Here is a 23132-nt window from a genome sequence, read left to right as displayed (position 1 = left end):
AGACCCTGGCACTCAGGCCAGCAGTGGAATCTCATCTTGGGGGCTGCAGCCCCTCGGGAGTGGGCACACATCAGCAGGAGAAAGGCAGTGTGAAGTGAGCAGTGTGGCTGCAGCGTGACTGTGAAAGTGCTCATGGCAGCTGAGAGAAGCTTTCCTGTTTTGTTGTATGCAGCAAAGCTCAAACCCAGTTTTGGAAACATCTTTCTTTGGAGCATAGTCTCTCTGTGCATTGCTGACATTCCTTCTTGCCATGGTGAGTATAAACTGGGAAGAGTGAGAGATAAAATTCACCATACACATAAAAACAAAAAGGAGACATTGAAATACTTAGAAATACTTCCATGCTTGCCAAATCTAGATTTTTTAAATCACTTTATCACTTTTAAGAGCTAAATGACTCATGTGATAAAGGATGCAGAAGCAATCCTCACAGGTCATTGTGCCTGATGGAGAACAGTGGCAAAAATTTAAGTTTCTCTGCCTCTGTATGTTGACATCTTGACTCACTAGGAACAGGCTCCTGAAGGGGGCTTACAGCTGTTCCCATTGCACTTGCAAGCTAGCAACTTTCCTGGGAACTGAAACCAGCTGGCTCTCACCTTGAATGTGCCTTTTTCTCTAGTAAAGTAAAAACAAGGCTAAATATCTGTTATGACTACATATTCTGTATGTGAAAAAAAAAAATGTTCTCAAGAGAAATATTACTAAACTACAGAAAACTATTTGTCATGTCTCCCTCCTTACTTCAAACCCTACTCAGGAAGCTTTAATACCTTCATCACAGATTTAACCCAACTCACAGCCTAGTTATTACATTTTAGACCATGTGACTCAGTCACTAGTAGAGTTGTGGTTAGCTATGTGTAAGTTATGAATTTTCTTCCTTGCTCTTTCTCCTGTAATTTGTTTTTTTCTAATGAAAAAAAATATAAACAGAGATATAAACAAAAGGAAAAATTTGTGACATGTATTTTTCTTCTTTTTATTGCCAAATAATTAATTTTCAAGGAAAGAACGGTATGAGGGAGAAGTTAATTGATTTTTAGTTTTTCTCAAATATTTTACAAAAACAAAGTGATAAGTTTTCTAGGGCTCTGAAGGGAAGAGAGCATTAGTTTAACTTACCCACACATATCTCCTTTGGCTATTCTCACCTCTTTTGGTGAACACAGTACAGGCATCAGTGGCTACAGCCCTTGCAAACAGGTGGGAATTGGGCTGGATTTGGGGTTGCTTTGCAGAAGTTTGAGGAAGGAGGGAGGGAGGAGAGAAAGGGGAAGGAAGGAAAGGATAATTTCTGACCTTCAATAGCTTCTGGGGAGTGGGTCTTTCCCAGGCCCAAGCCTGAGCTATCAGAGTTTATGCCACATTGCTGTTGCCTTGAAAAGGGAACAGAATGATCTACACCAGAACCAGGGGATGACAGGAGCTGATCTCCCTGTGCTGTGCTCAAGCCTCCCTCCTGTCCCAGAAAGTTCACTACGTGAGATTTTAGCAGAGTTGCGTGTTGTATGCATGTGGAAATGCTATGACTAATTCCCAGGTGAATGGCTATTTTCTGACATAGAAAAATTCAAGTAAACACCTTGCTTGTTGAATTATACTTTGGCATTCATATATTTCCTGATCTGGTCATCACTGCTCTCTGTTGTTTCAACAGTTTATGATTTTTTTCTGCTATTCTCTTGTTCTGGCAACAGGCAAAGTAACTGTGGTGGTGGGTGTGGTGGGAGGCAGTGCAATCACTACCACCCTGCTCACAGGGGCTCTACTCTGGCATCTCACCTCTTTGGAACATCATTCCTCCATGTTTTGCACACTTTCTGAGGCCTGAAAATGCAGGTCAGCTTGTTACTGTGATCTGGTTTTAATTTACCTGCAGAGGATTAAAATCGCTGCCTGAAAGAACTCAAATCACTTCTTGATTTCACCAGTACCCAAAATAATCACTGGTGGTGAAGAAATGGTAGCTGCAGTCTTTCAGTCCATGGTTCCCTTCTCCACCTTAAACTGGAAATGTGCAAATTCAGGCAAAAATGTGAGCCGTGTGTACAAGACATTTGAGAGGTCCTCGGGAAATAGGTTTTATTTTCCTCTTCCAAATGTCTAGAATTGCTACTATGTTTGAATTCAGCCCTGAACTGAGATTAGAGGAGCAAAAAGTCAGTTGCAAATGACTGTACATATATTACTCAGACCACGTAACACATTATTAGAACAAATACCTGAAGTAAATACTGGACATCAAAAGCATGGCCTTGTCTTGACACAAAACGGGGCGGTCTGACTGTTTCAGGGTGGGTTTGTAAGGGCGAAGGAGCTGCAATTAATCCGGGACGGGAAGAGAAGAGCTGGGCTCCGAGACCCGTCCCAGCTGGCTCGAGCCGATGGCCCCACCTAGTGACAGCACGGGCACGGCTGGGAACCGGGATGGGACCGGGATGGGACCGGGATGGGATCAGGGATGGAACCGGGATGGGACCGGGATGGGCGGGGATGGGACAGGGATGGGACTGGGATGGGACAGGGATGGGATCGGGATGGGACTGGGATGGGAAGGGGGTGGGAACCGGGATGGGACCAGGATGGGATTGGGATGGGACCGGGGATGGGACCAGGGATGGGAACTGGGATGGGACCGGGATGGGACAGGGATGGGGGCCAGGACCCCAGGACTGTGACCCCAGCTGGGACCCAGGATGGGACCCCTGGCCTTATGGCCAGGTGATGATGTTATGGCTGGGTGATGATCAGACAGAATCACAGAATCACTGGGTTGGAAGAGACTTCCAAAATCACCAGGTCCAACCTATCCCCTAACACCTGAACTAGGCCATGGCACCAAGTGTGATATCCAATCTTTTTTAAACACATCCAGAGATGGTAACACCTCCACCTCCCCAGGCAGAAAATTCAAGTACTTTATTATTCTTTCAGTGAAAAACTTTTTCCTAATATCCAACCTATATTTCCCTTACAAAGCTTGAGACTGTGTCCTCTTGTTCTGTCAGTTGCTGCCTGGAGGAGGAGACCAAGCCCACCTGACTACAGGCACCTTTCAGGGAGCTGTAGAGAGTGATGAGATCACCCCTGAGTCTCCTTTTCTCCAGGCTGAACACCCCCAGCTCCCTCAGCTGTTCCTCACAGGGTTTGTGTTCCAGCCCCTCACCAGCCTTGTTCCCTCCTTTGGACACACTCAAGGGTCTCAAGGTCCTTCCTAAACTGAGGGAATAGCATGAAGTTATGGCTGGGTGACTGTGGCCAGATGGCGTGGCTGGGTGAGGTTATGGCTAGATGATGTTACAATGAAGAAGGATGGGTCTGTATCTCCCTGATTCTGTGTGGCTCTGGCAGCTTGGCCAGGGCTCAGCTTGCTGTCTGCTTTGGGGGTCAGCTCAGAATGGCAAGGAGCAGGTAGAAGTCACCAGGACTCCTGCCCACCTCAAACCTATTTTTTCAAACCTGAAGGCAAGAGGCAGGCACCACTGCAGGCATCAGCTTCACTGCAGCCTCTGCCTACCCCCAGGTGGCTCCCACGGAGCTCCCACAGTGTGGTGGGAGAGCAAACAGTTCCCATATGCCCTGCATGCATTTGTGCATACACAATCAGCTTCTCTCTGAAATCCTCCCTCACAAAAGTCAAAGATGTCAAATGTATTTCTTTTTGACTGTGGAAGTGGGTCCAACCAGTAAAGAAGGAATGCTTCAGGAAACGTGTTGTGGTTTAACCCCAATAGCCAACTAGGTAGCCTGCAGGCACTTGGTCAGCTCCCAGATAGGAAGGAGAACTGGATAAAAAAGGGAGCCTAAAGTGTTGAGATATGATCAGTTCAAAAATTCAAACTAAACTAAACTAAACTAAGCTAAACTAAACTAAACAACTAAACTACTATTACTGCTAACAGTGATGGTAAAACCAATAATAAGACTTGTAATGAAAATGACAGGGGAGACGGGAATAAAACTGAAGAGAAAAATTAATGCATGGTACAGTTGCTCACCACCCATTGACCAACATCCAACCTGTTTTCCAGCAGTGCTCAGCTCCTCTTGGACGACTATTCCCCATTTATATACTGGGCATGAAGTTGCTCTGTGGTACTGAATAACCCCTTGGCCAGTTTGGGTCATCTGTCCCAGCTATGTTCTTGTGTCCATGCTCTCTGGCAGAGCATAGGAATCTGAAAAGTCCCTCACTTCATGCTGATCACTTCTGAGCAACAAATAAAACATCATCATATTATCATTATTCTCCTACTTAATCCAAACCAGGGCACTGGACCAGTTCCTGAGAAGAAAGTGTATCAAGGTATTTAATACTGCCTTTCTCCTTTATAATTCTGGAGTCTTATTTTTTCCTCAGTTTGTAATGAAAATTTTACATTTTTCTTGCCACTAGGCAGGTAAATGATGTCAGTGGGATAAAGTTAATTAGTGTCTGGTCAGTCCAGAGATGTCTGGCAAGGTCAATACATATGTGTGGATGATGTGTATGCCTTTTCAATGAGGTTTTCAGTGCTGGACCACTAGCTGCTAGCTGCTTTTTGATATGAAGATGTAAACCTTTTCCCAGTTAACTTCGTGTTGGATATCTCAAACATCTTTTTTGCTACTTACTACCTTGATCCCTCTGGTTATAATCCATACCAGATTATTTCAGTGTGCTGCATCAGAATATGAACTAAAAATCTGCCTGGAAAGTAGGACTAATGTCAGATGCAGCACTTTTTTTCACATTCTCAAACGAAAAACATTTTGTAGTCAAAACAAAAGTGCCTGTGGTAATGCCTTGTGTATCTACTGGAAGTCAGAGTTACCTAGGCTATCTTCCTCTTCATGCCAAACAGTCCCTATTATGTCCTGTCCATGAAGTAGTCCTCCAGATAGGCTTGAATTTCACGCCCTTTACCTTAAAAATATCCTGACTGCCTGTCTATTTGACAATGCTAGGGTCTCAATTCTGAATGAGGGACAGGTCCTGTGGGTTTGATTTACTGTACTTCTAACTGTCTCTGAGCCTGGAATAAATTTAGGGATTGGCCTGTCAAGAGCTGTGAAAACTGCAGGCCACCAACATTTCTTCTACATCTCTCTCCAGCTAAGCTCTCCAATCCAGTAGCAAAGGAATTTCCCGTTGCCATTACTTTTCTGCTAATTCCTATTGTAACTTCAGATGCTGTGGAAAAAAAAGCAAACAAACAGCCAGTTCAGTCTCATTTCTGCAATATGGGAAGAATGTGCCTTGGGATATTTTCCTTGCATTGATGCAATTAGTATAATGCACTTTAATAAATCTTGGTGTTGGGAGAGATGGCAGAGTGTGTTGGGAGAGATGGCAGAGTGTGTTGGGAGAGATGGCAGTAATGTCAAGCAATTTTCACCTTATTCGCTCTGGGACTTATGTTTTATGCTTAGGAGGTAGGCAGTACACAGACACAGTGCCTCAGTGCCTTAGTATATCTCTTTTTGTGTGGATACTCAGGCCACAAGTGTTTTGTGAGACAGTTTCAGTGAAGAAGCTGATTGCCTGTCTCCAACATGCAAGACTTTATAATGCAGTTAGTTGTGTAAATAGATTTATTCTCTAAACTCTTATTTGGCTCCTTCTCAGTAGAGTCATTAAGAGTTTTTTGGTTTTTTTTTTTTTTTTGTTTTTTTTGTTTTTTTTTTTTTTTTGCATAGAGATACCTTGGTCTGGTTTCTTTTGAGTTTGACTAGAATGTTCATTTTACTTGATGACTGCTTTGCTCTATGTTTGAATCATTCTGAGGTCTTTGGCTGACCCAGAGACCCATCAAGGGTATATTTATTAAAATATCATTTCATTACAGTGAAGTGAGTTCACAATGTAACACTTTTCAATGTGCACATAAAATGAAGACTAAACCAAGGATAGTAATACCTTGGATGTGCCTCAAGTGAATTTCCTTATGGATTTTACTGCTGAGTGTCGTGTTTTCTGATTTTCCCATTAGCAATAACGTTTTTGGAACACATCCTCTTTCATGTTCAGTAGTGATATTGAGCTAATGTACAACACAGAATAAAGTTTATGTTACCAAAATTCATTCCTTGAGATGAGTGTCAGTAGGTTAATATCATTGTAGGGATTTTGTGGAGAACTCTAGTGTAGATTGCTTTACCACAAGAAACTTTTCTCCAAATTCTCCTTCATGCTGCCTAAAGTCTCTGTGTTCACACAAAATAAATCCCCTTACCTGTGAGTAAAATACTTTCTTCATAAAACGTGGCCTGTTCTTAAACTGTCTTTCCTGTGCCCTGATTTCTGACTCTATGACTTCCCTATAATAAAGCTGTTGCTTTATAATGCTCAAGGTATACCTCAAAAGGATAGTGCTGTGTTTATGACTGAGTGTGGTTTGCTCTGGTAAAAGTTCTGATTCTTTGTCATGGGCAACTGAAAATAAAACACTGGGAAATGTAACAAACAGATGTTCTGCTTGCCACAGCAGTTCTGAAGTGCTGCAGTATTTATATCCCAGAACTGTCCTTTGCTTCATATGATCAAGGCTCTTGTTTTATTAAAGATGTGCCAAGCCATAAAGCCCATTTCAGGCTCTTTAGCTGTGTCTGTTACCTCTACATGTGAGAAGCAGGAAATGACTGCAGAGAACAACATCCTGCAAAGGCTTGTGATTGTACTTGCCTGCTTGTGCTTTGGCATTGCTCAGAGGCTGCTGTAAAGTTTTAGGATTGCAGAGTGCAGGGTGCAGGGCTCAGTGCAGAATGCAAGTTATTAAGTTTCCTAATATTAAAGAGCTGAATGATCATTCTCCCAGCTGCAAGAACGGCTTTGCCTGAGAGCAAGCTATGAGAGGGAATTGTACTCCTGATTTTGATCTTCTTATCTTAGGTACTTAGAGATGGCAAAGTGATCTGTAGTGCTCATGCACCTTGCCACGCGTTGGTCTAGATTCTCTGTAGCAATAACTAATTGGTAATTTATACCAGCACATCTGGCTTGTCCTGGTGTTATTTATTGCTCAGATGCTGGCACGGTAGCTGTGGTTACACACTGTATACTGTAGGATGTGACATAGACCTGAAAAATATTTCCTTGTAAGATGTTTTTTTTTGGATTATTTGAATTGCTTTGCAGTTGTTGACAGCAGCACTGCCAACACTCTTTTTATTCACTAAAAAGCAAAAAAAGCAAAACAAAACAAAACAAAACAAAACCCCCAGAAATCCTTAGAGGATGGTTGTACCAAAAACTGGTTAGAATAATATATTGAATATGTTTTGCATCCACCAAGATACAGAGTGTTCACCTTTAGTTTTCAAGTTAAAGTAACTTCTCTTTTTGACTGCCAATATGGCAAGATCACCAAGACCATGCCAGTTTCACATGGTAATTGTAAATGTGCTGGCCTCACTAAGCCATGCATTTTAACCTATAGACAATTGAACATGGGACAAAGTGGCTTTGTCTACAGATAAGAATATGTGGCACAGAAGACACAAATAAATCCAAATCATGGGCATGAATATTTAACTTAAATTGTCTCTGTCACATTACACAGACATAACTGACTATAAAATCATGGTCTGTAGAGTGAAAATAGTTCAGTGACAATCTAGAAGTGACTTTAGTGCTTCTTTTCTGACTGCAATCATCCACTTGGATTTGTATTTCTGGGGTTTGCAACATATGCTTTAATATACAAAGCCAACTCAGCAACATCACCACTACAACTACTACTATTTGAATGCCTGGCTGCACAAGTCATTGGTTTCTAGATGCTCCCAGCCATGCTGAAAGACGAGTGAGAAATATCAAGCCAGCCTCAGGTCCATTACCTTAGCAGGGCCTACTCTACTAATTATTAGTTGCTGTCCACTGTAACTGGGATGATGAAAGGCAATCCCATGTATACATTCAGAACATAAAGTTGTTCTAGGACATTTGCCAGAATCAGCACTACAGAATGGCTGCAAAGTTGGTGGGTACTGGCTGGTTTGCTAGAAGGTGAAGATGTCTTTGTTTGTTGGGTTGGGTTGGTTGTTTTGTTAATGCTGTCATAATTGCAGATTTCTGTGCAGAAATTTTACATATTAATAGTGAGAAAGCATATTGGTCTGCCAGTTCCAGTTTGAGTTGAGGGAGATGGGGAATAAAGCTATGTATGAGGAAGACAGCTGTTTCTGGGACTCCAGAGCATGCCAGATAATGAGAAAGAAAGACTGCACAAAAAGAGGAAATAGAGCAGCTGTTCTGGAGGTACCAGTGCTTCTTTGGAAGAATTATGTGGGACAAGTGACCTTCTCCCATACTACTGAAGGATAGGAAACTTCACAGAATTTTTCCAGGGAGGCGCATTATCAGGGAGCAGAGATGAGGTTTTTATGTTATTTGGTGAATGGAAGGATCATTTTGTTGGATTTGGCTATGGAAAAATTGTATTCAGCATAGGTTGCTACCTTTTCTCCTCAGCTCTTTGAGAAGGTCTGAGGCTCTTTTAGAATTCTGTTCCCTCCATGCTGATTTGCACCCCCAGATTGCAAAGAGGAAATTTCTCTTGCTGGCTGGTATGTTGGTACAGAAGCATTTCTTGGAGAGAGAGGACTGTCATGGCCAGGGGAGGGCAACAGCCCTGTCCATTCCTCTGATTTCTCTTCTGTGGGGCAAATGCACTGAAACATGTGTCTTACACACTTCTCTCCAAACTCCCAGCTCCTATCTTCTCTGCCAAATAAGCCATGGAGAGAAAACATCTGCTTCTCCAGGCTGGTGCTCCTCCATCTGTCACTCCTTCAGGAGATGCTTCAGAGAAAGTTTTGATGTGGGATTCCCAGTGTGACCCTGGACAGGTCTGGTGCATTGTCCTGCAGAACCTGAATCTTGGGCGGGTGTTCCCACAGCCCCTATCAGGAATGAATTAGAGTGTTTCATTCTTGTAAGTGATACTTTTTAAAGTAAACATCCCTGGGTTCCTGTGATGTGTAACTAATGGAGTGCTAAACTCTCAGGGCTGGTTTAAGACTCAGAAAGTACATGTGTTGCCAATCCATCATGTTCCTAATACTAATTAACATAGCAGGGACACAATAAAGCCCCAGAACCTGCACACATTACCCAGCTCACATTACCACTCTATAACAGTCCCTCTATTGACCTAACAAAAGTACACATTGGAAAAACGAGACGTGGTCTTTTCTGACTCAGCTAGACCTATTCAGCCAAAGAAGAGAGCTGAGGACTCTTATTTATTATTGTCCATTATTATTCTGGAGCAGAGTTCTCGAATGGTGTGCAATGAATTTTCTACTTCTGCTAGTATCTGTGTGTGCTACCTGCTGCTAGGCAGGCAGCCCTAACACAGGCAGAGCAGACACTTACTTGTGGATATCTCTGTGTTGGGGAGCACATTCTGCTCCTGTAAAAATGAAAAGAAGACCTTTTTTGTTGATTTGCATCTATCTATTTGCAGTTAAGTTGCAATGAAAGTATTTTTGTCTGTAAATCTCTACAAATATGATTGTCCCAGGGTCAAAGTAGCTCCTCAGCAAAAAAGGAAGAAAAAAGAATGGAAAAATATAATTAAAACTCATTCTTGACTACATGAACATTTGTTTTTTTAGGTCCCAGGGATTTTTTTTTTTTCTTGTACTGAAAGAGTGGCATACCTGCAATTCCCTGCAATGTGGTCTTTTTAATGTGTGGTAATTCCACTGATTGTAAGAGACACATGATGTATAGCCAAAGATTATCTGGAAGGAATCTGGGCAGCAAGGGATTATCACATTTGTGTTGCAGTTATCCCTAAGTGGATACAGTCTGGCTTTGAGGAAGTCGTGGGTAAGCTGCCGTTTACTTCCACAATTTCATGGTTGGGATTTTATGATGCCTCTCTGAAATCAGTAGAGTTCACCCACTAGCACTTGAAGGCTAGGTGTATCTCCTGCTGTTGCACAGAATTTGGTGTGTTGAGTATAGATAGCATTAGTTTGATCATTATGGCATGAAAATCTGGTATGGTGTTGGAGTGACACCAACTTTTGCAAGTAAGTACACCACAACAAAAGACTTGGGCCTTGGGTATATTCTCATGTGTTCTTACTTCTTGGTAAAAATCTTACGTGATTAATTTTTTTTACAAACTAGTTATTTGTGAGTGTCTTGCTGTCATAAATATACTTGAAAGAGTTTTCTCATCACTATTTAGAGGAGGGAGCTACTAATTTAAATATATATATAAATTAGCTATATATACTCTCCTAGTAGTGTATCATCCAGGTCTCTAGTACGTGGTTAAACCAGATGGGTTCAATTGGAAGGACTTTCCTTCTGACATGCTAGTGTTTCTGTGCTGCAGGCTGCTACAGGATGGAAATTGTCTCCTACAGACTAGGAAAGTGTCCCTAAAGAATATACCTCTTGGGTAGAAGTCACAGAGGAGATGGAGATGTGCAGAACAAAGACAGCAAGGCAGTTCAGCCCCAGCTCCATGGCACAGCAGCTCCTCCCACCTCATCTCCTGTGAGATGAACAGTCAGACTCTCGAAGTGCAGTGTTTTGTGGATCATACTGCTGTGAGCTGGTCATGCAGTGCAGGCAGAATGTCTGATCAACCTGTTGTCTTCTCTCTCAAGGCAAAATTAATTAAATATGGACCTTACCCAATTTCCCTGGCAGCTGGCACAAGAGGCTTTCTATTGCCCTCTGCAGAGCTGGTTAAAGAAGTTTCCTTCTAGAACTGGTTAATTTTATGCACTGAGTAGTTCGACACTTTGCATAGTTAATATGATCTTGGATGTCCAGAGACCATGAATTACTTGAGTGTCACAGATATTAAATCATGAAGTAGATGACAGTGTCCTCTCTATGTCATATGATCTTAGTGCACTTTGTGGAATAGTCTCTTGTGTTATTGCCAGTAATCACAAGTGCTGAAAAAAGACCGTAAGTAAAATAGCATTTTAGAGTACAATGCATCCAATGTTCTTAATATGTATATACACATCTGCAATTTGTTAAACTCAGACTAATGCCCATTTAATCTCAAGGATTTCAATGTGGTGTCTGTATGGAATGAAGCAAAAAGTTTGATCCCAGAATACTCAGTGGTCACACCTTTCAGGAACATATTATGCCTTGGATTTTCACCTAGATTTGTGTTAATAATAATAATAAGCATATCATTTACTAAATGCATACTTACAATAAATTCCATGCTATCAATGATCTGTCTACTGTATGAATAATTTCATGTACTGCTAGCTTTCTGTTTGATGATTTCAGAAAACTGTGCATCCAGATAAATCTGACATGTGGGCATGTTTTGAGTCACAGTGCTAAATGCCTGGTAAGGGTTCTCCTTGCCTAGAGACATGATCAGGATCTATTCCAAAAATCAAATTAAAGCTTGTCAATGAGCAGGTTCCCCTGTGTGAAGAAATGGGTTTGAAGCAGTTTCAGCTCCGGAATTCCTCTCCACAGATGTAGGCCAGAACAAGAATGGATACTTCAGTTCAGCTCCCTTCTGCCACAGGACATATTCACAAGATCAGGAAGATGCACCTGTGCCTAGCAAGAGTGTGTGCAAAACCACTTCTTGGTATTGCAACTGAGAGTGCACCAATAGCAGGGCAAGAGAAGCAGCAAATGAGATTGTCCTAGATGTCCCTTAGCAGGTAGGTGCTGTGTCCAGCCAGGGCACCTCCTTCCTCCTGCCGTGGAAGTACCACCCCTTCAGAAGGTGGAGTCAGGCCTCTATTTCTATTGACTCTGGGAGGAGCCACAGTGCTCTGGATAGGTAAAACTTTATGAAATGAAGGCCTTGTGAAATCATGGCTCAGTCCTGTTACTTTAGCTAAGTAGAAAAGGATGCTGGGAATGACTTAGATGAATTAGAGGAAGAAAAACAAGTTATGTAACCCTCCCATGTTCACATTGTGGTGTGTGGTGGTTGGCTGGATGATGTTTGCTGTATTTTAAAAATATGTCACTGATAAAAGGCTAAGTGCTTAGAAAGGCCTGGTTTTTGCAACAAAGGAGTTCTCTTTTGCAGCTGCCTGAGGACTCTGTGTTGCTCTGCTTCCTCACACCAGAGATCCCAATGATGGCAGCTGAGACAAGGGCTGGAAAGAGCCATATCCATCTCCTCTCTAAAATACTCAGTAGGAATGTTGTAAAGACCAAGTGTGGCATGCTGGAAACTTGTACCAGTCTGTTTGTGGTACTTAAAACACCTCCAATGAAAGGGTTCTATTTACAGAGTCCTAAAGATACACATTTCTATTGCTGTCCTCTGTGTGCTTACTTATTCTCTCAGATTCTCCCTGTGCTGTTGCTGAATCTAGCCCCAAATAGCTAAACAGAAAGCGTGCAGAAGTACTAACCAAAGTAGAAGAAAACAAAAAAAAAAATTAAAAGGGCTCTGATTTTATTTGTATAGTAACAGAAATCTCTTCTACCTCAAACATCACCTAAAATCTCGTGGAAGGGGACTCTGCACCCATAAATACTTTCTTTTAAGAGGAGTTTAAGACACATCAGCATCATGTTTGCTGCATTGCTGTATCTCTAGCTATTTTCCCAACTGATGTCCAAGAATCACGGGAGTGAGAGTTGTCAGTATCCCCACATGCCGCACAGGCTGAGCTCCTTGGTTGTGAGATTGCAGCACAAGCTTGTCTGATTTTCAGGGTTTGTTCTCAGAAGGATAGATGGTAAAATCCTTCTGAGAGCTTTGGGTGGTGATACAGCCCAGTGCATTTTCTGCCAGCTTTGAGAGAGCCCAGTTGTCCCTCATTCACTGCTGTGAGTGCTGAGATTCACACCTTCTCCCTGTACCACTTCAGGCACCTGTACACTCCATAGTGGATCCACACTGAGCCAGAGTCTGATACTTGTGTTACTATGGCACAATATCCCAATCTAAGAGTGATTCTATAAGCCTTCTTGCTAATTGGAGTGTAATAAGTGTGGTCAAGATACCCACATGGATCATTTGTCCTGAGTCTGGCTGACTGGCTGGCTTGTTTTAACTGATATATTGCCAGTTTTTGTTGCTTTTTTTCATGCTGACTGCTACCTCAGATCATCCTAATAATTTCAGTAAGGCTGCCCAGAGACTGCAATGCTAAAATTTGGCTAGTTGCAGCCAGATGATTGAAATTTTACTGTTAAGCACAGCACAGCCTACCCAACTTATTTGATTTAGCAGGTGTCTTATTGGCATTTAAAATATTTTGCATATGATTATATTGCATCCTGAGGGAAGAAAAACAAAACAAAACACCACAAACCAGTTTATTGGTAAGACTTTTTGCTGTTCTGTGAAAATATGGCAATCAAAAAGACAATTTATGTTGCAGAGACTTGACCTTTACTTTCCAGGACTGTAAAATAAAACCCCTACCTCCACACTTTCTGCATCTGGTTGACATTTGAATAAAAACTGCCAGAGTGCAAACAAATTTTGAGAAAACATCTCCAGCAACTTCGCAATGACTCTAAAAATATTCTTGGCTAAGTTACTTTTTAAGGCCATATGTTGAAAAAAAGAAACCCTGAAACTTCACTAGAATTTATTGCTACAAGAGATTTGCCAAACTACTTAAGACACACGGGAAGATTATAGCGAAGTATATTAGTTGCTGACTTGACAATTTGCTGTGCTCACTGCTTGCATAGTGGATTCTTGATATTCATGCTGAGAGCTGATCCAACTTTCTAGTACATTTCAGCAAGACATCTGCCAAATGTCTATTGGCCTATTAAATGCTGGCAAACCAAAGGTCAGCCTTGTTTATGAGCCACAGCAAAGCTGCTACAAATGGCACACCAACACTCCTCATGGTTTGGTTTTTTTTGGGGGTTTTTTTTGTTTTTTTTTTTTTTTTTTTAAATTCAAAATTTTATCACAGGATTGGATGGGGTTGGGTTTGGACTAGTTTTGACTTAAAGTCTCTCTAGGTCTGCCCTCATATTCCCTGGCCATGAATCTGGAGGCTGCAGAAGAGGCTGTTCTGTTTCACTGAAATGTGTTTCTTCTTGTTTCATCAAATGATCACCAGGACTGTGTGGTCCTGTTTGCAGAGGCATGGGCCAAATTGTGCACCCTTGGTACATCCCCAAAGAGTGGGCAGAGCCACCAACCACAGAGGGCTAAACAGTCCTGCTTTTGCAGTTTATTCCTCTCCCTTTCTGGGAGCTCATCTCTTCAGCTGCCAGGGTGAGAAGGATTATAAACGGGAAAACCTGTTGCACCCTGTGCTCTACCCAAAGCTGTCTACGTCCATGTGAACTCTTTCTTTGAAGACTCTGGACTGCCTGTCAGACTTTCACTGACTGTGTCAGAAGCAGCAGTTCTGCTCTGTTCACCTGAACACGTTCCAGTTTAGTAGGACAGAAGATTATCCTGGTATGATAAGCAAGTTTCCTATAAAGAGGCTAACCTTTGCCCTCCTTGCCAAAGCAAACATTCTCATACATGCAGTGCTGTTAGTGACATATTTAATAAAATTTTCTTCCATATCATGCTACAGTGAATACATTACTCCAACATTTCTTACCTCCTTATAATATATATTTATTCTATTTATTTGACTGACATACAAGAGTAACAGAAAATCCCTCCTCTGGCTCTGTACCTACAGCTCTGTTAGGCAGCTATTAATAGGTTGTTTAAAACAGAACAAAAAAACCAAAAAAAACAACCCCAAACCCCCCCAAAACCGAAATCCAAACTGAAAAACTTGCTTAAAACGTTCCAAGGTATAATCAGCTTAGGAAGGTCTATGTCATGAATAAAAATATTACCCAGGTTCATTTTAGTGCTAGGGTTTACTTAAACACTATTTATAAGAGACACGGGGAGTCTTGCATGAATATAAAATCCACATTTTAATGAAAAAAAAACCCTGCAAAATAAATGGTGGTAAATGGTGGTTTGTACAGATTGAATAACACGGGAAAAGGTGATGTCTTCGTGGGTGATTTAGTTTCGGTTTTTTATTTGTTTGTTTTTAATCTTTTCCCCTATTCCAATCCCCTACTTCCCGCAGTTGAGATCACCCGCGAAATGTCAACATCTTCACTGCGGTAGCTCGCGGACGAGAACCGCTCCGGTCCTGTCCGGTCCGGTCCGTTCCGCTCCCGGTCTGACCGGGGCGCGTCCCCGCCCGGGCACCGGGACCGGCGAGGGCAGCGAAGGAGCGGCGGGCGGGGCGCGGGCAGCGGCAATTTGTTTCAGATTAAACGGTGACATCTCCGACCTAACGAGCGGCTGGGATCGCCCGCGTTTGTCATTGCAATCTGCCTTCGACGGCGCGGAGAGAGGGCAGGATCAAAGCATTCCTCCGGGGAAATTGCGCCCGGAGTTGCCGTTTGGTTAGCCTGCCCTAACCTCGCTAATAAATTTCCCGGGCGAAGGGAGGGCTGGGGAGGCCAGGCGCGGGGGACTGCGGCACTTGCACCTGCACCTGCCCGCAGGGCCGCGGTGCAAAGCAGGGCCGAGCCGCTAGCCCTCGGGCGAGGTGAGCGGGCAGAGCCCCGGGGCTGCTCCTCCGCCCCTCGGGAAAGGGCTCTGCTGCGAGAGGCGCAGTCCCCGCCGCCGCCTGCGAGGCCCGAGAACCCATCCCCGATCCCCATCGGGGTCTGGCACACCCCGTCCCGCCTTGGGCAGCGCGGCTCCCGGGGACGCGGGTGGGCGAGGGCGATGGGGCCGCGGCGGGGGCTCTGGAGAAGCCCCGGAGCACCTCAGCAGCCCTGGCCTCGGGTCTTGGCCCCGGGCCGCGGGTCCCGCAGGCACCGGCGCTGGTCCAAGGGCGGGGAGTTGTGCTGGGATCGCTGAACGGGGCAGGTGGATGCACAGCTGCACATCGAGGGCTTCAAAGACTCCCCTCGCGTGGAAATCAGCACCTTTCCCGGCACGGCACGGCACGGCACGGCACGGCACGGCACGGCACGGCACGGCACGGCACGGCGCCGCATCTGCCCATGTCGGCTCAGAGCGGGCTGAGCGGGGAGGCAGTGCCGCAGATCGCCTCCCACTTTCTCCCGCGGGTGCGTCCCACCGGGGGACGGCACAGACACCTCTTCTTCCAGACGGGAGAGAGGAGTGGCTGGAGGAGAGCTCAGAAGCGCTGCGGAGCCGAGCGCAAACAACGGGAGCAGAAGAAAGTTATACAAACACACTTTAAAATCGTGGCTGGGTTTCACAGCTCCCTGTGGATAAAGTAAACAGGAGGCGAACTGTTTTGTAATTTACTCCAGCGGACCGCAGAATCGTACTTTGTAATTTGGTGTCGGTTTACAGACAAAGGCGACTTCTGTTTCCTAACCTAGCAGGTCCTTTGTCATGCTTGTGCCTTTTAAGAGGGACCCCAAGGGGGAAAGTGGAATTCCTTGGGTATTTGCCTTTTAGTCATGCTTGTAAGTCAAACAGTAGCCGGGCTTTCTTTTGAGATTAATAATACCTGCCGTCGGGGGATGCGCGTCCTTCTCCCCGCTCCCCCGACGATGTCGCCCAGAGAGGACGAACTTCTCCGGGGACAAACCCTCCCTCCTTCCTCACGGGTGCCCGCAGCCCGCGGGGCGAAGGGAAGGGCTGGTGCCCTGTCCGGGCTGCAGTGGAGCTGGGAGCTCCGGGCACCGGGCCCTTGCCGGCTCACGCAGCTGCCCGCCTGAGCTGCCCGCGCTGGCCTTTGTCCCCAAGGCCTGCAAAGGCAGGGTTTTTCCGTGCTGAACCGGTGGCCGGCAGCTGATCCCTCTGTTTATCGTGAGTGGATACCCGTGTTTATTATATACATGAATACCATCCGTATTTGTTACACATACGCACTTCCCAAGGAAAGGGCAAAGTATTTTCTCTTTTTAGGAAACTGGTTTCGGCCATATGTCCTGCATATCGTTATATTTCGACCAGTACACACTGGTGGGAAACTAATGTAGTCCCGCATGCCTTTATTCTTTTTCTTCCCGGTGAAAAACTGCTTAAATTCACCATTTTTTTTCTGCTCGGTGCTGAAAGCGAGGTGTATCCTGTCCATTTGTGCCTCTTGGATATTCCTATTTTCAGTGGTGGAAGCACAGAGCTCTAGCCTCTCCATGGCACGACTGAGACCCTGTGGATCATAATTTCGATCGCTCTCTGGGTGGGGAGACAGCGGACATTACCCAGCTCCCAAAGAGCAGGGAGGGCCGGTAATAAAGTTACTTAGGGGAAAAACCTCAGTGATCGGTGGAAAACGTTCCCTATGAAGGGAGGGATTGCTAAAAAATAGATGAGTATATTCCCTCGCCTTTATTCCCGAAATGAAAGGACTCCCCGAATTTTCAGACCATTGCCACGCGTACTTTCCACTAGCGGGTCAAGCAACGGCAGCGACCGCAAACGAGAAACGCGGTGGCTGTTGGAGGGTTTTAAACCCTCGGCCCCGGCCCGCTCCTCGGGTAGAGGGCCGCCGCTCGCCCGCTCCCGTTCCCGCTCCGCGCCCGCCCGCACCCACGAGCGGGCGGCGGGCACGCGCGGGGGGCGGGGCCGCCCCGGCCGGCCAATCGGAGCGGCGGCGCGAGGCGGGCGCCCAATGGGCGGCGCGGGCGGCGGGCGCTGATAGATACCGCGGCGGGCGCTGATACCGCGGCGGGCGCTGATACCGCGGGGGCTCAGCTCGGTGCCATCCCCATTGCGACCGTCGGTGCAGTCAGCGCTCACCCACAGCCCCGCACCGCACGCCGCGCAGTCATCCCCCCGACGGCGCAGCGTCCCGGCTGTCGCGGAGCCTTAAACCCCAGGTGCGGCGCCTTGTGAGCTGCGAGGAGCTGAGGGGCTGCGAGCGTCCTGCACCACCTGCCTTTGGTAAGCGCGGTGTGCAGAAGCGAGGACAGGGAGGTGGTGTGGGAGCAGGTGGGGTCTGAAGATGCAGCCTCCGCAGAGAGCTCTAGGAGCTCATGCTGCATTTGCTTGCTGGAGCGGACAGCGGCGATGTGTGAAGTCCAGCTGTCCTCTGCCTGTCTCCCAGGTTTGAACGCAGCTGGCAGGAGCGTTCTTGGGATCCTGTATTAAGCAGGACCCTATTAAGACCGGACAGAGCCGCAGCGCTGCAGCGCGGGGCATTGCCCTGGGACGGCTCCTCCCGCATCCTTCGCTGCAGGAGACGCGCTCCTGCCTGCGGCGAGCTATCACAGCTCCCCGCAAGCCCAGGCGGGAGGGACACAGGGAGAGGGAGAGAGGGAGGCGTCCGTGGTGGCTAAACTGGGCTCCCGTGGGTCGCGCTCGAGAGACCCCAGTTGTCGGTAAGGGGTCAGACGAGATCCCCGGTGGGCTCTGTCGTGACTGCCCTGCTGGGCGCATCTCGGCGGGGCTGCGGGCACCTCGGGGGCCGGGCGTGCTCCGGCCGCCCTCCGCCGGGGCGGCAGGCTGACCTCTCTCTTGCAGCTGCGCCGCCGAGGAGCCATGGCTGAAGAGCGCGCCGGCGCCGACTGGGAGATCGACGTGGAGAGCCTGGAAGGGGAGCCGAGCGAGGCACCCGCCGCTCCGCGCAGCAGCGCCGGCCCGGAGGAGGAAGAGGAGGAGGAGGAAGGCGAGGAGACGGCGGCGGCTCCGCGGCGGGGCGAACCGCGGAAACTGAGCCGCACGCCCAAGTGCGCCCGGTGCCGCAACCACGGCGTGGTGTCGTGCCTGAAGGGACACAAGCGGTTCTGCCGCTGGCGCGACTGCCAGTGTGCCAACTGCCTGCTGGTGGTGGAGCGGCAGCGCGTCATGGCCGCGCAGGTGGCGCTCCGACGGCAGCAGGCCACCGAGGTGAGCCAGGGGCACGGCACGGGGCGGGACGGGACGGGACGGGCGGCCCCGGTCTGACGGCGCCGTCCCATCGCTCTCCTAGGACAAGAAGGGGCTGGCGGGGAAGCAGGCAAGTCTGGAGCGCAAAGCCGTCTACCAGAGACACGTCCGAACGCCCAGCCTGTTAGCCAAGAGCATCCTGGAAGGTGAGAGCATCCCCTGCCCCTCCACGGCTTCCCTCAGCCCCGCAGCGGCGCTGGCAGCGGGGAAACCCCGCTCTGCACCAGGAAGAGCCGCATCTCCCGTCCGAGGAGCGAAATGCGGCGTCACTTCCCAAAATACGGTTAAAGCGCGCCCCGCTACCAGCGCCGGGCAACGCAGGCTCCTGCCCTTCCAGGCTGGGATCGATGCGGTGGAGTTTCAGTTCCTTGGCCCCTGCGCCCAAAATAATGCCTGAAATGCTGACAACGGTAGTTTGAAATTTGAGAGTTACTGTCACAAGCCGCCAGTCTTTTTGCGTGGCTATCCAGCGGCATTTTGCAGTGCGGGGTAATTTATTCACAGGGTAATTCATTCGCGGATATTTTTAACAGCAAACGAGTAAATTGATTCATTTTTTCTTTTTATCTGAACGCCTAACACAGCAGTACTGTTTGCGACATTTTTAATAATAAGATCTGCTAAATAAGGTGCTTAATTTTTTCACTGTATTTCGAAAATACTAACTGTGGAAGAATGACATTTTAAGGACCAGCATTTTAGTGAAAGGGAGTATTTATTTCCCCAACACATTTGGGATTGTGCACATATTTATTCCTATGTTTGCCTTAATTACTTTCCAAACCGCATCCCTATAAATCATTGTACTTCTCAACTGATTTTTTTTTTTTTAATAGAAAGCTCTTTTCCTTGCCTGTTCAAGCTCAATTAATATTTAGTTCTTTTAGAAACCTCTGATCTACATCTGCAGTTCATTCTTTTGAAAACTCTTCTGTGTTCTTTCCTCTAATTGGTCTTAACTGTCTTTTTCTTTTCTCCTAGTTCTCGAGATTTGCTACTGTCTCTAGCAAAGTGCACATAGTGATTCATCTTTAAAAAATAGAAAAGACACCATCTGTAGATATAGGTATCTTGGAACATGTATGAGAGGAATGGGGTGAAAACAGGTAAAATCCTGTTCTATGTGAATAGTTCCATTAATTCAATGGAATTATTTGTCTGGATAGAGCAAACAGATTGGACCTTATCTGTTATATAAGATGAAGTCAGATAGCTTCGTAATCGAATGCGATGGACACTGAATTTCTGTGTTCTAGTTCAGAAGAAATAAGATATTTGAGTGCTTTCCATATGTGTTAAAAGTGAATGGTTATCTCTCTCCTTAAGCCTCATGATGGAATACCAGTCATAATACACAGTAGGGCTTTGCCTTTTTTTTTTTTTTTTCTCCTCCCTCCTTAATCTGTTGTCTGGGACCACTTTTTAAAAAACTACTAGTCAGCTAGCTTTGAGGGATGCTACACATGTCAAAAAAGCAGGGGTTGCTTATCTGTACTGAGGAACTGAATGTGCCTGATTGCTAAGCCTCTGTGTCACGGTGACTTCTGTAGGAGCTGATGGTGACCAGGGTCTGTGGCAAAGGCACGGTGCTTGGCGGGACTAGCTCATGTTGTACAAACACAGCTTTAATGTTTTTCTTAAGTGGCTTAATTCCTAATTCTGCCTTGTTGTTTTAGGTTACCGTCCTATTCCTGCAGACTCTTACCTGGGAGGGAATTCACCCTTGCCAGCTCCTGTAAGTGACAGGATGAGAAAGAGACGGGCTTTTGCTGATAAAGAGCTGGAGAACATTATGCTAGAGAGAGAGTATAAGGAGAGAGATATGATAGAAGCTACACAAGCAGCTGCCCTTTTTCTCCCTAACCGTATGGTGCGTGGAGCTGAATACAATTCGTATAAAACAGCCTTCAACACTACTCAAGTTGATAATCCAAACAAGGAATTTCCCAATTTTTTACCCACCTGCCTTGATCTAACGATGCAGTATTCAGGACCTAGCAACATGGAACTAATTTCTTCGAATGTCAGTGTTGCTACTACCTACAGGCAGTATCCCCTGTCTTCTAGGTTTTTAGTGTGGCCAAAATGTGGCCCCATTAGTGATGCTCTCCTCTACCAGCAATGCCTGTTAAATGCTACTGCTGTCCAAGCTCTCAAACCTGGGACAGGTTGGGATGCTAAGGTCTCGCAAAGTCAGGACTGTCCAAACACTGAGCATGACATCATGCCTCCAAAACTGGAAAATTCATTTGTTCTGACTCACACGCGAGACGTTCAGCAGTCACGTAATGAAATACTGTGCCTTCATCAGGAAGCTCGTGAGAGGTCAGCTTTCTCTCCTCCAAAAAGGACTTTCTCCCAAATCTCTGATAAGAGTTCTCTGCCTCCTCAGGAGCAGGCATTAAGCAAGATCAGCAAAAGCAGCACCAAACCCCCTGCACCGCTCAAGTACAGTGCATTTCAGTCACTGTTCCATCAGACATTTCCTGACACTCCAGCAGCAGAGTTGAGAATGTCATTTGTGAAGGAGACTTTTGAAGATGCTTCTAGGAAATACAGGGAGTGTGCTGTTAAAGAGAACCAAAAATACAAGTTTGCTGTAGACAAATGTGCAAAAGACTTCTTTGGGGCCAAACAGGCCACAACAAAATTTTCAACAGCTGAGCCATTGTCATTTTCAGTTGAATCCATCCTTAAGCGACCTTCTTCTGCTGGTACTAATGTCTCTGAATGAATAAACTTTACCTTCAGAGTAGAGAGTTTTTAAGCTTGCTTTCTGCAGAATTGTTCCTGCCTGCCTTATCTCTTAAAAGATTTTTAAAGAGGAATTTCTGCAGTAAATGGTAATACTTTCTTTTATTTCAAAATGATGTACATAAATATGCATGTTTTCTGAAAAACAAATTTAATTTTTAAAAACTGATACTGCATGTACAGACTGTAAAGTGTTTTTATTTTAAGCAGCCCTTTAAACCATTCAATAAAATGATTTTACTTACAAGTGTAGACTGATCTTTCCTGTGTCTCTAGCATCTTGTGGGCAAGTATGCCCTACTTTCAAAATACAGTTTTTATTTTATCTGCCATTATAAATGTACTCACTGCTTAAGTTGCTGGGGTAAGCAGTCATTTCTCTTTTGAACCTGCAGTAACGATGGGAATACATAACAGTTCATGTAGGCTAGTGTGAATTCACAAGACTTTTATTTATGTAAGTAAAGTTTGGATCAGATTCCATATGACTTTCTTATTCTGAAGGGGGAGTGCAGGCCAGCACAAAAGACTAGTCCATTCCACACCTCTCTATGAAACTAAAGCAGGAGAGTTACTAGATTGATTTTGAGGGGAATGGCTGTTGTGAGCTTTTGATAAAAATCAGCATTTTTTGAAGTTCAGTATTTGAATAAAAAGTCTGCTTTTTAGAATTAGTTTTTGCATTTTTTAATGTTCAACTCACTTTATGTCAAATTTCTACCTCTTTGAATCCTTCCCTTCTAATAACATTTCACTTTTGACCAGCAAGAGCCAGACATTCTTATTTTGTAGTAATTGAAATGACCTTCAGGCTGTAAAAATGATGCACAGAATCATTACTGCTAATGAGAAATTAAATAATGGTCTCTCAGTTTTTTAATCCCATGTCTGTGTGTGGGGATAGAACATAAAGATAGAAATAAAGGAGAATATCCAACAGAAATTATCTGAGAACTGAAATTGCCCCAGGGTTATGGGAAAAAGCATTGCTAGATCTCGTTATGACAGAGGTTGAAGCTTTTTAGATTGGTGACTTTGTAAGTTTTTCCCTATATATTGTTGCTAACACATCTGACTAGTACTAATAGGCAATCTCTTAGTTACTTTCCTTCCTTAACATTTTAATCCTGCACACAGGGCTCATCCAATTGAAGGGAGCTGATATTTGCTCTTAATTTTCATGATTTTCTAGGGACAATTTCTGTTTGGTATTTGTGAGCAGAATGAAATCTTTTCTAGTTTTATTACACTCCCTGCAAAGTTTAAAGGCTTATTTTGCCTGTGAATTCCAGATTTGGTGACTAAGTCGTCTCTCTAAGTATTGTTAGGAGTGGTGCTGCAGATCATCAGGACCTTTTTTGTGAACCCTCCTTTTTGGAGGAGTCATCTGTCCTGAGTGCTTTTCTAAGCCACTTTGTTAAAGCAACAGACAGGTTAGAGAAAACACATTTTACATGATGTGTACATTTTTGCATAACACATCTTGCAAAGCTCATAAGAACTTTTTCTCAGGACTGTAAAAAAATTTCTAATTTAAAAGAATCTTGCCCACTGGCTAAGGTTTCA

General features: G+C 45.3%; 2 protein-coding genes across 2 annotated transcripts in view; one reads left to right on the top strand and one right to left on the bottom strand.

Annotated features, from left to right (window-relative positions):
• Window positions 1-23132, bottom strand: part of LOC306814396 (putative COBW domain-containing protein 7) — a gene marked incomplete at its 5' end in the record, with an annotated part of 373307 nt that overhangs the window by 315155 nt on the left and 35020 nt on the right. The gene's annotated exons all lie outside the window — the stretch shown is intronic.
• On the top strand, window positions 17632-21818 carry DMRT2 (doublesex and mab-3 related transcription factor 2). Its single transcript, XM_079330383.1, has 4 exons — window positions 17632-17828; window positions 18408-18773; window positions 18856-18958; window positions 20489-21818. Exons 2-4 carry the CDS (start codon window positions 18426-18428, stop codon window positions 21544-21546), a joined length of 1509 nt encoding a protein of 502 aa, XP_079186509.1. The 5' UTR covers window positions 17632-17828; window positions 18408-18425; the 3' UTR covers window positions 21547-21818.

This window comes from Erithacus rubecula, assembly GCF_903797595.1.
Source record: "Erithacus rubecula genome assembly, chromosome: Z".
Lineage (NCBI taxonomy): Eukaryota > Metazoa > Chordata > Aves > Passeriformes > Muscicapidae > Erithacus > Erithacus rubecula.
The sequence above is the reverse complement of the archived record's forward strand: the minus strand, read 5'-3'. Positions and strand labels throughout refer to the sequence as shown.